The sequence below is a fragment of the Telmatherina bonti genome, assembly GCF_933228915.1.
Source record: "Telmatherina bonti genome assembly, chromosome: 1".
Classification (NCBI taxonomy): domain Eukaryota; kingdom Metazoa; phylum Chordata; class Actinopteri; order Atheriniformes; family Telmatherinidae; genus Telmatherina; species Telmatherina bonti.
The window spans coordinates 18,658,335-18,674,700 of record NC_136619.1 but is presented as its reverse complement, the minus strand read 5'-3'; the positions used below and the strand labels follow the sequence as shown (position 1 = coordinate 18,674,700).

At 37.9% G+C, this 16,366-nt stretch overlaps 1 protein-coding gene across 1 annotated transcript in view; it reads right to left on the bottom strand.

Moving 5' to 3' along the window:
* nfatc3a (nuclear factor of activated T cells 3a) overlaps nt 1-16,366 on the bottom strand; it is a 70,671-nt gene that overhangs the window by 26,868 nt on the left and 27,437 nt on the right. Inside the window, exon 3 of the mRNA XM_079241319.1 lies at nt 9,064-9,226. Within this exon, the coding sequence (XP_079097445.1) occupies nt 9,064-9,226 (163 nt within the window). The remainder of the gene's footprint in view (nt 1-9,063; nt 9,227-16,366) is intronic.

The following is a 16,366-nucleotide window of genomic DNA, read 5'->3' as shown; positions in this document are numbered from 1 at the left end:
AACTTTGATATGGTAAGCTAGAAAAACTGATGGAAGTAATTGGTGGAGGTATGAGAACAGACACTCAGGAAAAAAAAACACGTTCAAATCTGTGGAAAAACAGCATTCTACACAAAATTCATTGTTTTAAACCCTATAAGATATCAAAATGAGGTGCAAAGCTGCTTAAAGGAAAATCTCAAGTGCTTCCCAAATAATAGCCAAACTACACTTCAGGGGGGCTATTTGCACCTCCAGTTGAGAAAATGAGTAAATCACCGCCTGCAAGCAGCAGGACATGTAAACAAGCACACAAGGATTGTACCATGGTTCTGGTACTGGAAGCTTCACTACACATACACGACACACACCCTTGACTTGTTCCACATTCCTGAGTCACCCCTCTGTCACCTCCTAAATCTAAGGTTGAGTGTGAAATACCTCAGAAGGGAGGTCAACACACTTTTAACTCCTCACCTTTCTGCCTGTCCAGATAGCAGTGAGTCTGACTGGTCAGTCAGCAAGTAAGTCAATCCTGACAGAAATCAGTTCTTATATTAAACCACAGTGACATTAAAAATGGTCACATGACCCCAGGCCTATGTTCGCTGAGGCATGTAACTAACTTCAGACTTCCAACGTCCGACTGTGGATCGAGTTTAGGATAAACCCTTTCCCTTAAAATAAAACTGCTGGATACGGTTACATACTGAGCTTCCACTAAATAAAGTCGCCGCTTATTTTTGGCCTTCATCTGTTCCACTGAGCCAGTAATAAGGCGAGCAAGCTGAGGGGAAAAACATGTCCGACATTGCATACATACATAAACAGGCACGCAGGCTAATGCATACCAAACATTTTAACTTGGTGTGAAATGCAAAAATACAGAACCAAACAACAGTTGTGCTCTTCAGGGCTGTTTTAATAATTGTGGTCATTTTGAATTATAATAATGATAATAATTATGATGATAATGGGTTATTAAGACTTGTCAAACTGAGGGGTAAATCACCTGCTTTCTACAGCAAAATACTGCCTCTTTTCACACAAAGCACTCTATGAACATTTTGCCATTTATCATCTACATTTGTTTTGTTTTCTAATTTTATTATCTCCCTTTAACCTTTCCTTTTTACTTTCTCCTACTCACAACTTCCCTTCATGATTCTTCCTCTTCCTTCCTTTTGTCACTCTCTCCTCTCTGTCCCTGTCCTACCCTCTTACCTACCTCAGCTTCAGCCCTCCGTCGTAACTTGACACTTTCTCACAGCGAGCGCCTGACTCTGCTAAGTTGTTTCCCTATGTTGCTCCACTGTTGCCATGGTGAGACTCCCTGTGTGTATGTAGGGGTGTGTGTATGTGTGTGAGTAAGAAGCTACGTAGAACCACGTTGGTGTAAACTACAGGCCTGAAGCTTGTGTCGGGGAGTGGGTGTGAGTGTTAGAATGTGTGGATTTAAGTGCACAGACTGGTGTAAACTGTGGTCCTTGGAAAGGTTTGTGATGTTCAAGAGCAACAGGGAGAGAGTGTCTGTGTGTGTCTAAGTCTGGCTACAATGTGTGTGCAACAGATGTAAAAACAGGAGAAATAGTGGTCAAGGTCACACAAGGTCCCATTTTATCTAGCAGCGGCTTTCCTGGTGTGGCACCAGGGATCTATGGACAGACACGCTCGCACACAGTGCAGCTCACACAGGCTTGCTGTTTGCCCAGCACACTAGGGAGGGCAGTGAGAGCCAGGGGGGTTGGTTGACTGTTTAAACAAGGTCAATACATGCACATGCACATGTGCACCAAACGAACTTACACACACACACACACACACACACACACACACACACACACACACACACACTCTCTCTCTCTCTCTCTCTCTCTCACACACACACACACACACACACACACACACACACACACACACACACACACACACACACACACACAGAGAATCGTTTACTGTATACAGCATGAGGGCTGTATATGGCCTTGCTAGACTGGTCCAGGCTCAATTCCTTTTATTCCCATTTCATCCTCCCCCACTTGCACTGTTTCACACACCTCTCTATCTTCTTTGGCCCTTCTCTGCAAGTGTTTTCTTGCTGTCTGCTAAGCCTGATTACAACAAATGAGAGCCAAGCCTTCAATGTGTTTACATCAAATACAACCCTGGGGCAAGGCAACACTAGCTCTAGCCAGTTCACACAGTGCTAACGCGTGGCTCTGAAATGTTATCTGCGTGTTGCCCCATCCTTGTACAGTGTACTGAAGAGTCAGAGAGAGAAAGAGAGTGAGAGGGAGAAAACCTGTTAAGGTATGGCAGAAACTTCCAGATGGCAGAAAGGGAAAGGGCAAATAAGAAATAACACAGACAAACAGAAGCAGAAAGAGAGGGACGGAGTAAGAGAAAGGATTAAAGATGCTGAAACTGTGAGACAGAATGACTTAAATGGACAGTAATGGGGTCATGGCCGTGCATTCAAGGTCTGGGATCAGAATCATTTAATGTCTCCAAGCTTGTGGAAAAATACGGCTGTCTTGGAGAGTTCCTGTCGTATTATCTTTCAAATCTTTTTCAGCAGACACCGTTGCTTCATTTAGATTTATTAACTATGGCAACGGCGCTAAAGATGCACATAGCATTTTCTCTCTGTTCATTTTCCACTCTTGTGTTATTATACAGCACAGCTGTCATGTTGGTGTTCACTATTTCTGCTGAAGTGCTGGAAAGCTGTCTTTCCAGCTTGTCTAACTAACTTTTCCTGTCGTGTCTTTCTGTCTCTGTCTGAAGCCGAACTGGTAAAATCATCGGGGCTCCTTATAGTTGTGTGGGTGCAGCAGCACTCAAATAAGCTGGTTAAATACACCCAAGGATACCTTAGCCTTCAGCCAGAGAGGCTTTGGACTTATGTGTTTCCTAGCAACAGGTGTACCGATTAAGGTCTGGAGCAAGCCCCGGAGGAATGGCTCAAACAGCCAGCCACAGACGCAGTCATCTTGCTGTTTACAATAGTATTAAAAACACTGAGATTGTTGACAGTTAAATAATGCTGAACACTATTATTGCAGTTCTTCTAGGAAGACTTGATTTTATAGAGGATAAAACTATCAATTTAGTAAATAAATTATCTTAATTTTAAACAGTTTATTACCCATCAAAAAGCTCATTCAGTGTGGCAGACAAATGCTACATAACGAGAGGATATGTGTCACGAGTAGCTCACTTTGTTAAGCTTTATACAAGGAAAAGTAACAACTACTCTAACAGAGAAGTTTTCTGACAAGAAGGTGTTAGTCTTTGCAAACATTAACGTTGAAATCTCCTTAAAGTTGGTGTTGAGCTCCTGACACTCCACTGTCATACTTCATCAACCAAATGAAAGAGACAAATTTGTGTTGCTAATAAACAATGTACAGCAACACTAAAGTCGATAGTATATCTGTGGTTTAAAATCACAAAATACAAAATGATATAATTTAGTCTACAGTGTGTACTAACTTGCAACATTGTCTTTTAAAGAATATAATAAAATATTAATCATAATTTTGATTCAAGTCAGACACTGGATCTTCTCAGTGGTTCATTAACCTTTCTGTGTTTCTAATTTTTCTGATCCAACTTTTTTGCTTGAGATAGCATACTAATGTTGTAGCCTTTAGTGTTACCAGATACTGATATCACTCCCATTTAATATCAGCACAAAAACAATATGGTCATTGCTTTTAAGGGATTTACACACCGGGACCGATGTGCATAAACGACACAAAACTGCAAAAAATTCAGAGGTGAATTATTGACGCTTCTGTCAATGCACACAAAGTGCGATTCAAAATTGTGAAAAATATTAAGAAAATTCTAAAACAAACTCGCAAGGTGGATTCCACATCAAGCCACGACAAGTATGCTGATGCTGCAAAAGAAAAGACAAAAAGAGGCACTGAGTGAATCCTTTTCTAGAAAAGAAAGGAGAAGGTGTGTTTCACTGTTGATTCTAGGATCTGAAGCTGTACGCTTCAGGATGGACTTCAGGACGTCAGCTCAAGGATCTGCTTTAGCAAGAAGTAATAAAGATACATGGCCTTGATTATAAGTTTGAATAAAATAGCAGTGGAAGTGATCCCTGCATAGCTCCCAACTGGTGAACTATCAGTCAACATGCCTTCTCTGATTGGTCAATTATATATCTATCAGATGTGAATATTAAGAAAAATTGACCTCTGATTGCCTCAGACAGTGCTGGTTGTTAAAAGAAGCTAGACGTTTCTTTTACTCTCCTGAGTGATCCTGTAAAAATCCTCACACTTTTTTTTTTGTGACGCTGCTTTCAAAAGCGCAACAAGGTAGGACTTTTTCAAACTTCCCCAGCTCTGTTCTACTATTGGAAACTTGTGCATGACAAATGTTGCATTCAGCGGAAACTTCTTTTTCGAACTTGAACAAAAAAAAAACTTGCCACACGGTTGACGTCTATTTGTTACTATGTGAATGCACATACGTGGCCTCTGCATGCTGAATCTGCTGTAATGACATGGAGAGCGGACTACTGGACTACTCCTTTCAGGTGCTTATACTGAAGATAATTTTGCAGGCCAATATAATCCAATACTGGCTTTCTGGCTAAAATCAGTCCTACTTCTGATACCAATGTCAGATAGGAACACCCCTAATCTTGTACATGGGACCAAATGCTACACACAGATGAAAAACCTAAATCTGTTCCTCATCTGAGCCACTTATTTCCATGCTGAGGACCTTACTCTAAACTAGTTACTGATAAAACAGAAAGTAAAAGTTTTGCAATTTTGAAAGTTTTCTTTTTCTTTTGAAATCAACAAAAAAACAAAAGGCAGTCTTGTGACGAGGAACCAAATGAAACAAATACACTTGTTTGATAAGGTGTTTATTATGATCTGTATTGTGTTCATAAGTTTAATATTTTATAAAAAAAAATTTTAAGCACTGCAGTGGACTGGCAACCTGTCTCTCGCCCAGAGAGACAGGTTGCCAGACAGGGAGCCTATCCCAACATCCCATTGTTGGGATAGGCTCCAGTTTCCCAACGACCCTTATTTAGACCAAGCACTCACGAAAATGAATGGAAACAAATTTCTGAGTGAAATTACACATCAAAACTTGGCAACATCCAGATTGTTGTATTTTGAAAGTTTGCAGTAATAAACTCATTTACAGTGCTGTTAAGACGACCACCTGCGGCTACTTTCTAGGTATCGGAGCTCTTTCTAAGAAAGCATTAAGCAGAGGAAGTAGACATTGTGAGATTACATAGGGCTTCTTTAAAGTCCCCACTGAAGGTATGACACACTGAAAAGATTTGTCCTGATTACTCTTTTTTTCACATATAAAAGCTGCTGTTGAGTCCCTTTTCCCGTACTTGTAATGCATTTTACCAGCAGGCATTTAACTGTCAAATTCTCCATTTTATTCCCCTTTTAAATGCTAACTATTCTTAAATAAAAGTGGCTTTAAGCACTTTGAATTGCCTTGTATATGAAATGTCTGATACAAATAAACTTGCTTTTAATTTGTTTTTACATGGATTTCAATTAATTTAGGGGGAAGATGTTATTAGTTACCATCAAGCATGATGATAGGTGAAATGCTGTTCAGGTGTTTTTCATCTATCATAAAACTAACAAAATAAGCCAAACATTTTAGACCAAAGAGAGCTGTATATTCCGATTGCTCTGCTGTCCAGAGATTCTCTTATTTTTCTGTTGACTAAGCAGCTCAGTGGTGCACTGATTTTGGTAACAGCATGATCAAAAAAGGAAGTCATCACCATGTCCAGATGGCAGCCATGGCGTCATTTGGTGACATCACGCCATCAGAGTCAAGATTCAAGGAGAGGAAAAGGTCCTATAGAGCACCAAGTGCGAAATCTTAAGAAAAGGCTACACTGACAATGTTATTTTAAAAATATTAAACCCTTTTAAGCCTTGCTTTCTACATAGTAGGACATAAAAGAATAAAAGAAAAACATTATATTCCACAAATCAAATTGTATTATTAGAATCAAATTAGTATAATTTGTATAATTCTTATGATCAAATATAATTATAATTATTATAATTATAATTTATAATTTATTTTCAATGGAAAGCTCATTTTCCTTCTGGTTGCAACAGAAATTCATTTTTACATCCAAAAATGTCAAAGCTAGCCCTTTCAGTTCTGGAGCATTTATATGCTGCAACCACACATGCTGGCACGCTGGTACGTTCTACCTCCAGGGAGCAGCTTTCTTAACATCAACAGTACACCTGGGGAAAAGGATGTAGACAAGCTTGTTAATGGTTTCAAGTGATCTGACCCCCTTATATATTTGATATATTTGATCAAAAAAAAAATAATAAAAAAAAAAAAAATCCAAAATAACTTGAGATTCCCTCACAAAAGGTTAAATGGTATAAATGTTGTTTAACTTTAAATGTTTGTTTAACTTTAAAGTTTATTAAACCAACCTTATTTTTTAAAATCTGTCTGAATGACCTTATTTAAACAATAACACATAGCACAATGTTTGCATGTAGTTTTTGAGGTTCATTTGTTTCTGTAAAAACTATTTTGACACCTCAGGGTAAACAAATGACCTTTTACATCAAGTACTGTACTTCCCTGTACAGTACAACAAAAATAGGCTAAGAGGACAAAAACAAAGGATTGGATGTTTAGAAAACAAAATGTTGATTGTTGGACCTGCTGGACAAGCACCATTGCTTTCTGTCTGCAGACAGCACAACAGCAGCTCATGCTGTGGTTTTTCTTTGCTTTAGTTTTTCTCACATTCATCTACATGAAAAGATGGCATTAAAATATATATATTTTTGCTTTTACTATAGGTAAAAATTATAAATATATTTTTTTATTGTGAAATAAAAAATGGCAAGAATCATCTGATTTTCACAAATGAAGGGGAATGTGCAATTACCCTTATGTATGCAGATCTAAACAGTATCACTTTACAGGCTGACATTTTTAAGGCCAAATTCAGAAAACAAAATAAAAACAGCTAATCTACACTCATTAATAGACAGACTGACATACTTTACTCAGTCTTTACATGTCTGAGCTTAACTCGTACTTAGTTATCAGTGGAATTGCTTTTACAATATTAATATTGTCAAAAAAACAAAAACTGCGCACCGGGATGGCATAAAACTAGTTAAAACAAAGAAAACCAAAGCTGTGAAGAACCGGAGACTACTCCTGTCACACTAAAGCAAAGCCAACAGTGATAAAACATGAGGTAAAGTACCAAAACAAAAAGTACCAAATTCTACTTTGAAAAGTTCTTATATGACCCAAGAAGCACAGTACTATCACCAAACAATTCCCTCTGGGGACAAGAAATGAGGGCAGCCATGGCAAACACTTGGTTGAAAAAGATTTGAGAGCTAAATTATGCATTGTCACATATGGCAGGATTGAATCTTGGTCTAACTGAGGTAGAAATGGTTAATGATTGGCCAGAAGGGAGCCTGCATGACTGAATGTATGAGGACATAGGCTGTTTCTAAAGCAACAAATGACAGAAGTCTCAACCTCCTACTTGTTTCAGGATATTTTATGTCCACAGCTGTTCAATAGCTGTATTTTATCTAATTGCTAGATCTTGCATAATGTGCATAATCAGTGGTGCTTGACTTCAACTTAGGACTTATCTACTTCCCATCTTTAGTCCCAAGTCATTTTCAGCACATTTTGCCCACACCAAATTAAGACTGCAACATAATAACTGCAGATAAACCCAGTCCTACTAGGAAAACAATTAGAGCCAATCATACCAAAACCCAAGTTTAAAACAAAATTATAAAGGTGCAACTTAAGCGTTGAGTACTGTAGGTCAGAGGCAAGTACAATACAATTCAATATTAATGATACACTTTCCCATTAAATCTAATAGAAAGTGTGTTAAAACGTTTGACTGATAGCGTATGAAAATACAGTTACTTGACTGTATGTGGAAATCCAACTGGCTGACTTGACAGCTGACCGATTTGTCAGTTTGGACTCAGCTATTTTCAGGTTCAGCACTCTGCCTTTTCTTATTTACACACAAAGAAAGCTTGTCACTGGAGTCCTAAAATATTCAAGACTGAAAACTTCTGCTATTGCTTGTTCTCTCTCTCTCTCTCTCTCACTCTCACTCTCACTCTCACTCTCACTCTCTCTCTCTCTCTTTCCAACTCTCTCACGTACCATGTCACGCATGCTATCAAATGACAAACCATCTGACCAGGCTGTAGTCAAAGCCCTCTTGCTGGCCTGTCTTCTCAGTCAGTTGAAGTAGACATTAATAGGATGATAGACATTAATAGGATGACTGACAGACTTGTTATGGTTACAATAACAACACTATACACTGATATATATATATATATATTTAAATCCAATAAATAACTGTTGCTTTAATAGATTGTAAGTGGATGGTGGGATACTATAAAATCAAATGAGAACATTTTCAAAAGAGTCTTCTAGTGGTTATCAGATTTTTATTGCCAACTACTTCAAGAAACTATGAGGAAATTATATTTTAGTCACATGCAGGGAAATCCCTGCATGAGGCTAAAATACATGTTTAAGTAAGACGTCGTAGCTAAAATTATCTAAAATAATTGCCTCAACCAGTCAAGGTGTCGTTTACAACCATCCACTTTCTCTTCTTTGGCTACATTAAGGTTTTGACCACAGACAAGAAATTATATGGCCAAATGTGTGCCCTGTTACCACTGTTGTGTTCTACTGTTTTTGTAAACAGTACATATTAGAGAGCACTTTTTATTTATTATAAAGTAACAGAGTTCCAGAGCTACGGAGAGTGTCGACCACTACCACTCCTCAGAACCCAGACTGCAGCCAGTTCTCTGAAACCAGACATTTTTTTTGAGTATACATCTTCTGGACAACAACTCGTGACAAAAACCACAAAGCTTAAGTATTTGGGATTGTTCTGTTTAGTTTCAGACTAGTTTGATATGAACTAACAACTATGGATTGTTAAAATCTTCCTTATGATTGAGGAGCTCTTAGCAACCCAGCCTGTGCAAAAAGACCCCAATATGTTACCTTGACTATTGGATGACCACCGGATGCTGCTTTGACTGCTCCTCTGCTTCCCTCAGTCTCATAGTGTGCGCGGTGGTGTGCTTTGGGTTGAACCTCTATCTTCAGTTCATGCTGGCCAAACTGGCTTGGCAGTGGCCAGTCGAGAGGAGGCAGTGAGGAGGTCCTGCAGAGGTGAATACCACAAACATGAACATACACATTCACAAACACACAGTAAAGTAAAGAACACTAGAGTTGTAAGATGATTTGACCAAACTCAAATGGCTATTATGGCTCTTACATTTCTCTGTTTGGGTGAAAATGTTCTACATTTTAAATTTTCTGTCCATTAAATAACTTAACATAAATGCTCACTCTGTAATATGTAATGTAAGCTGAAGCAGAACAACCTCCATCTAACTCATAGCTGAAAAGTGCAAAATCTCAAGTGGCTTTCTTAAGAGAATAAAAAGCTTAAATATGGTTTTCCCCTTAGAAGGGCTTACACAGTGTAATAGGAGCAAAAAAAAGGAGCATAAAATACAGTGCGCTTTGCTTTCAGACAGTGAATCACTGGAATGCCCACATGCATTAGTCCTGTTCTTAAACATAAAAAATTGTAATAGGTCATGTTAAGATGCTAAGAGTGAATCATTTCCTAAGGGGAACTTTTCTTTCTGAGTCTTTATGATTTTACCATGTGGGTCAGAAAAGGGCTGGTAAGGAAATGTGAGTTAGACAGCGGCCAAATTACCATGTGTGTGACTCTGTGTGTATACTTTATACGTGTATATTTTAAGTCCAGTGCATCCCAGGGAGTAGCATTGTGTGTTTTTCCTCAGTCTCTCTCTTTTTTTTTTTTTCCTTTTTGTTATCTGAGTAGGCCACAATCATATTTAAACAGCTGCACTCAAAAATAAAACACTCAATGGCTGTCTCAACAGAAAAACTGGGTCTCTCCATCTGACTGCTTTGTATCAGTTTTGTTCTCAAAACATTTTATATACCGGCATCAGCAATGACTTCAAATAAAAACAACCCGTTTGGTTTGTTGCTGCATGTCATGCTGTTGATTAGAATATAGGCAAAAATATGAAAGTACAATATACTAAAGATGATGATTTTGAAGAAGCGGACTACAATTCCACAAAAAAAGATTTGGCTTAAGATGTACTTAATATAACTCTGCTGAACTGTGTGAAATATACAGAAACACTAAAACAGTGTAAAAGAATATATCAAATTCTACTATGTTTATTGCTCTCACTTTTAAATTCACCGTCATTGTCTTATTAATGGAATACCTTAATTTCCCTCAAAAAATTTCCAATTTTTGCAGACTATTGATTTAATTGATTTTTCTACATTTGATCATTGATCAAATACATGTATTATTCTTTTCTTTCACAAATTCTTTAAAAAAAAATATGGACAGAGTTATTATTTGTATGTTGCAAATCTGTTCCACATCTTGGTGATGTATGGAGGTACTTGTTCATAATTGAAATATACCCTAGTGTGTCCATTTCTCCTCATACTTTCCTGGTCCAAGATTATGACCCAAGCAACCTGCATTACACTCGTACGCTATGGTAAAGTGTAGCTCACGGAAATCTGTGCTCTCAGCCACTTGTCAGTACCTGTTTTTATTTGGCTCAGCCCATGATGTTGCAGGCTCATACCATGAAATTGTGCCCACAACCGCATCAGATGTTTGACAGTACAAATAATTTCAATGGATAAGTTTATCAAACTTTAAGCTATTTCAAGTCTTCCTTCCAAGGTCTATCAGATACGAACCACATGCAGATCAATCAGATCTTTTAAGCTTCCAGTGGAGCCTTTTCATTTCATAAATTTACCTCATATATCTTGGACCAATCTCTCAAAAAAAGACTATTTTGTAATTGAAAGTTATTTCTCCAATGTTTTGTAAAAATCTTGCACAGCTAAGCAAAGCAACTTTAGGATTCAACCTGCTAGAAAGAGACATGCCTGCCAGCACATGCAAATCACATGTGATTACAGGCACATATTCTGCAAATCAATGCCATTAAGCAGCACACACCTTTTGACTGTGTTCGTTCATGTTTGTTTTTGTCTTCGTCTGTCTTACTATATGGCTGTTTTCTGCTGACTGCCATAATAAATATATCACCTGTTAAAATGATCAAAACATTCAAAGTTTTCACTCTCAGTACTAGAATAAATAGAATTTGTAAACAGCAGTTAATATATCAGAAAACAATCGATCAACGAAGCACAGTAATAAAAGCATCTTAATCCTAATATTCTCCTCTGCAGCCATGACATAATCACCAAATAAGAGTGGGCTTGCATGGGTGACACAGTAACAAGAGCAGAGGACAGAAGAAATATGAGCTTGTGAGGGAGAAGGGCAGGAGCGACGGACTATGTCCTAACAAAGTGTAACCTTTCTCAATTATCTAAGTCATAGTGCAGGTACACCCTGTCCAATTACATTTCTACAGCTTTGTCTTCGCTATTGTCTCTGAAGTTCAGTGTACATCCTTTCCAGCCAATGAATTCTATATATCTACAGCTACATAAGCTACATGATTGTCCACTCACACATCATTTAGTTTTTATACCTAGTACTTGTTATATAAACTCACAAAATAATGTAGAGGAACTGGTGCTCTGAAAGTTTCTATGGTACTCGCTTTCCTCTACGTTTTGTTTTTCAATTGTAACTGCTTCTGGGAAATCTGTACATCTTTACTGGCTGACTCACAGTATACACTAATACAGAAAAGAAAGTACATCATCATTTTTCTCTCGTAAAGTTTGTGTACCAAATGAAGAAACAATATGTGAGAAACTAAGAACATCTTTGCCGTTTCCACACTGCCATTCAAATGTACCGGATTAATAAAACATGAGGAAATGTAAGTAGCTCTATATAAACACAAGTTCTGTCAGTTTGCTCATTTGGTGCATTCAGGTGTGTGTTGACACAACAGTTTTACAATGAGATATATAATTCACAAGTAAAAAACAGCGAAGAAAGTTAATAATCTTTCCAAAAGTGGACATCCCACCACATTCATCCCAAGATCAGATCATGCAATTCCCAATGAAATTGCAAAACTGCCCAAAGCTATATGTCAAACTTTACAGCGAGCATGGTAAATGTTTAAGTTCATGACCTAGAACTGTATATTTGGAATATACCTTAAGGACTTTTCTTCAACACTGAGGAAAATAAAAATGAATGATAGTTGACTCCTTCAGGCAAGGAGAATAAACGCACTATGATGTAAAAATGAGGAAACATGAATTGACATGAATCACATACACTGTTAAACACAAATAGCAGAGTTTAAGTAATCACATTTTCTTTGCATGGCAATATTTCACCCAAATAGTAACATTTTATTTTGTTTAAATGGATTTTAGTGTGGGCTGCACGGTGGCGCAGTGGTTAGCACTGTGGCCTCACAGTGCTAACCACTGTGAGGCCACACAGGTATTTGTGAAGGTCATTGGTACAGCGAATGACCAATCCCCCCAGCCAAGGATTGGTTCAATCCTTGGCTGGGGGGGTTTGGTCAGTGGCCTTTCTGTGTGGAGTTTGCATGTTCTCCCCGTGTATGCATGGGTTCTCTCCGGGTACTCCAGCTTCCTCCCACCATCCAAAAGACATGCATGATAGGTTAATTGGTCACTCTAAATTGCCCCTAGGAGTGAGTGTGGTTGTTCGTCTCTCTGTGTGTGGCCCTGCGATGGACTGGCGAGCTGTCCAGGGTGTACCCTGCCTGTCGCCCAAAGGCGGCTGGGATAGGCTCCAGCTTCCCCGCGACCCTGAATTGGAATAAGCGGTTTGGAAAATGAATGAATGAATGAATGATTTTAGTGTATGACTAAATTAAATAACTAGTCACAGATAATAATATTGTAAACTCAAGCTCTAGTAATGTCTGGAAAATGCATTTAATTGCATTTTAATTCAAAACAGTTCAGTAAGAAATAAAAAATATGCAAAAGTTTCATTTTAGGTACTTTAACTAATAGTTCAGGCTGTTCTCTGATTAAGAGTCTACAGCCTGTTGTAGTACTTTAACTTTTTTAATATTTTCATCCACAGTCTTTATTAATTGATATTCATGTCTGCCTGTAAGCCGGGGTGGGATCAGCCAGTGGCAACCTGTTCTGCCTGCAGCTGGGAGCCAGAACTTCGGTATCATGAGGGAGAGGCTGTGTTCGTGTTTTTGGACGGGGGAGGGGTTGCTGCAGCACCTGTGACTCATTGAAAATAATAAATGATACATGCTTTCTTGTCAGTCTCCAATAACACCTGAAAAACTCACTGGATTTTTCACTCATCATTTTACTGAAAAAGAGCTGCTCAAGGGGTCTGAAAACTGGCTAAAATTAGTGCAAAAGTTGCTAAGTTGTCAGCTGAGCTGTGACGTGTGCATCAATGTAATTGGTATACTTGACATTGTGCTGACAGATATTCTGCAATGTTTGGAATACAAATTGTGATTAAATACATACATTTTTTAACAGGTTCATTTTTGTGTCATTTATGACACAAAATACAGAACACAGATTTTGGCACGAAGGCCTCATAACAACTGTCAAGCACAGCGATGGAAGTGGGATTTGGACGTTTTTTTAACTAACAGGATCTGGTTATCTTGTAGTCATTGAGTCAGCTGGGAATTCCTCTGCATGTTCAAGTGTCTATAGTCTGATATGTAACCATCTTATTTTTTGTTAAATAAACAATGACATTAACATGTAATTTGTTGTAATTCATGTCAGGAAATATTTACCTGCTTTTAATACCTGGTAGAGCTGAGTAATAAATAGATTTTATTGATTCATTAGAATTAGTTGTTTTTGACAATTTACTTGAGTACAAACACTATTCTTGGGTTATTTTTAGTTAACAGTGGCCTCAACCCTTGCCCACCTGCATCCCACCAACACACACAAGTGCACACACCCACAGCAAAAGTACAAGCAGAAGCTAGCAAGCAGGAGGTCGATCCCAAAAATGTAGTGTTATCAATATTTGGGATCTGGTAGATTTTTCTCTGAACTTTTTCTCTGTAACAAGTTACGACACGTTGCAGAATCAAACTAAAGTCTTTTTTTTTATCAAAGACAGAAAAACAACTAACTTATTCCAACACCTCAGTCAACACACTGCTGAGTGGAAGGAAAATGACTGTGGTTAACTGAGCTGAAACATATGGAGTTCTTTTGGTTGTCTGTTTGGTAGTCTTTGGTTGTACCAGTCAAAAGTTGGATACACTTTCCCATTAAATCTAATAAGAAAGTGTGTCCAAACTTCTGACTGGTATGGTATGAAGACTTCACAGCCAGTCTTTAGAAATCAAATTTTCATCATGTTTATGTTTACTTCTATAGAGTAAAGTCCTCCCAGTTTGATTCTGGTTAAACTGGTAAATGTGGGCCAGTTCACCAGAAATCACCATGTTTCAGAGACTCCAGACTGGGACTGGATCCGATTTCTATTTAAAATCCCGAACAGATATAAAGTTAGGTGATCTGGCACTCACTGCTGTAATTTAGCTGCACACATATCTGTAGTGAGAAATGTGGTTCTGTTCAAGATGCAGAGGACTTGTTTTTTGCAGGTTTTTTCTAATGTAAATTCAATTATTCCTGATACTGTCACAGGAATTTTTTCCTTCTTAAATTTTTTTTTTTTTTAAACTTTTTTTCGTGTTTCTATAATTTCTTAACTGGCTAATTCTACTTCTAACCCTGTTTGCATACTGGAAATATCTGGTCTGAAATTAAAATGGCTATTATGGGCAGTTTAGGAATAATGCTTGTGCAAATTCCTTTGTACAGAATGACTCTATACACTCCCATTTTTCATCCCACCCTTTACCCAAATCCCACCATTTCCACCTGGGCCATCTGTTCAAAACCTAACTAACTCACAGGCATGCTCAAGCAACTCAACACTCATTCTCAAGGTAAACAAGACTAAAGCCCATCTGACTTTCTCCTGTACAAAGCTTCACTAAAATGTTTATTTATGTAAAACTATTTTAAAACTACAGGTGTATCTATTGAAATAACTTAGCTATACAGTAATGTAGACAATATATTCTGTTGCAGTCTTATTTGTGTGGGAAATTTACATTTAACAAGGAGTTAAGACACAGAGATTAAATTGTGACTCATCATGGAGCTGACCCCGTTTTTGTCTGCCCAGTGTTAGGTCTATGGGAGCAAGCATTTGTGTTATGTTTATGTATGTGTCTGTGTGTGTGGTAACCCCCTTGCCATATGTGCCCTGTGCTGATTTACAGCGCTAGGGGCCAGTGCACACAAACAAGGCCACGTCTTCATCTGCCACACACATTTGAGAGCAGACATTAGCCTCCTCTCTTCTCTTTTCCTCATCTTGTGCATTTCCACATCTTTATTTACATACTAATATACTTGTGTTTCTCTGTTGTGTAATGGAGTGAGATTCATAATACAAAGGTCAAAGTTCCTCAGTGTTCCATCAACCAACCTATTATCATCTAAAAAGGTGAATGATACCTTGTCTGCAACATTTATATCTCTCTCTAATGCCAAGCAGGGTTTTCTATCTTTATTACAGCTAACAACTCTCATATAAATACAACATTGGTCAATTGTTTAGCCTTGACCCCCCACAGTAATTCCTTTAAAGGCCAATGACAATCTTGCACAAAGGTGACTTTAAAACAATTCACTAAACTGGTAAAACGGGATTTGTTGTTATTGTTCTATTACCTTCTGTATTTATATTGAGTTAAGGAAACTTGCTCAATTAAGACTGCAGGGGCAAATCAACATTTTAAGAATTATATATCTCACTGTACACTAATAAAAAATTTATGGATTTTTTAAAAATAATCTGTGGCGTATAAGATTTATTACTTTATTCATTCATTCATTATCCTAACCGCTTAGTCCAATTAAGGGTCGTGGGGAAGCTGGAGCCCATCCTAGCAGTCTTTGGGCGAAAGACAAGGTACAATTCTAAAAAAATTTCCACAGCATTACAGGGTGGGATTAATTCTTCAGGGCTTTACTGGGAACAAGATTTATTAAATGTTAGCAATTAGCACCACATCCTTACTTGTGCACTAGGATAGCTAGTGGTCACCATGTGTAACTTCCAGGTACTTTGTTCTACTCAGTCTGACAATCTCTATGACTGTTTTGCTCCTCACATTCTACAGTAGTGTAGTTCAGATGGTTATTTTTGGATAAATGTGTATTAATACTCTTCACTAGAGCTGCTCTAGTTGATCTAACGTTAGTTTATCGCCCCACAATC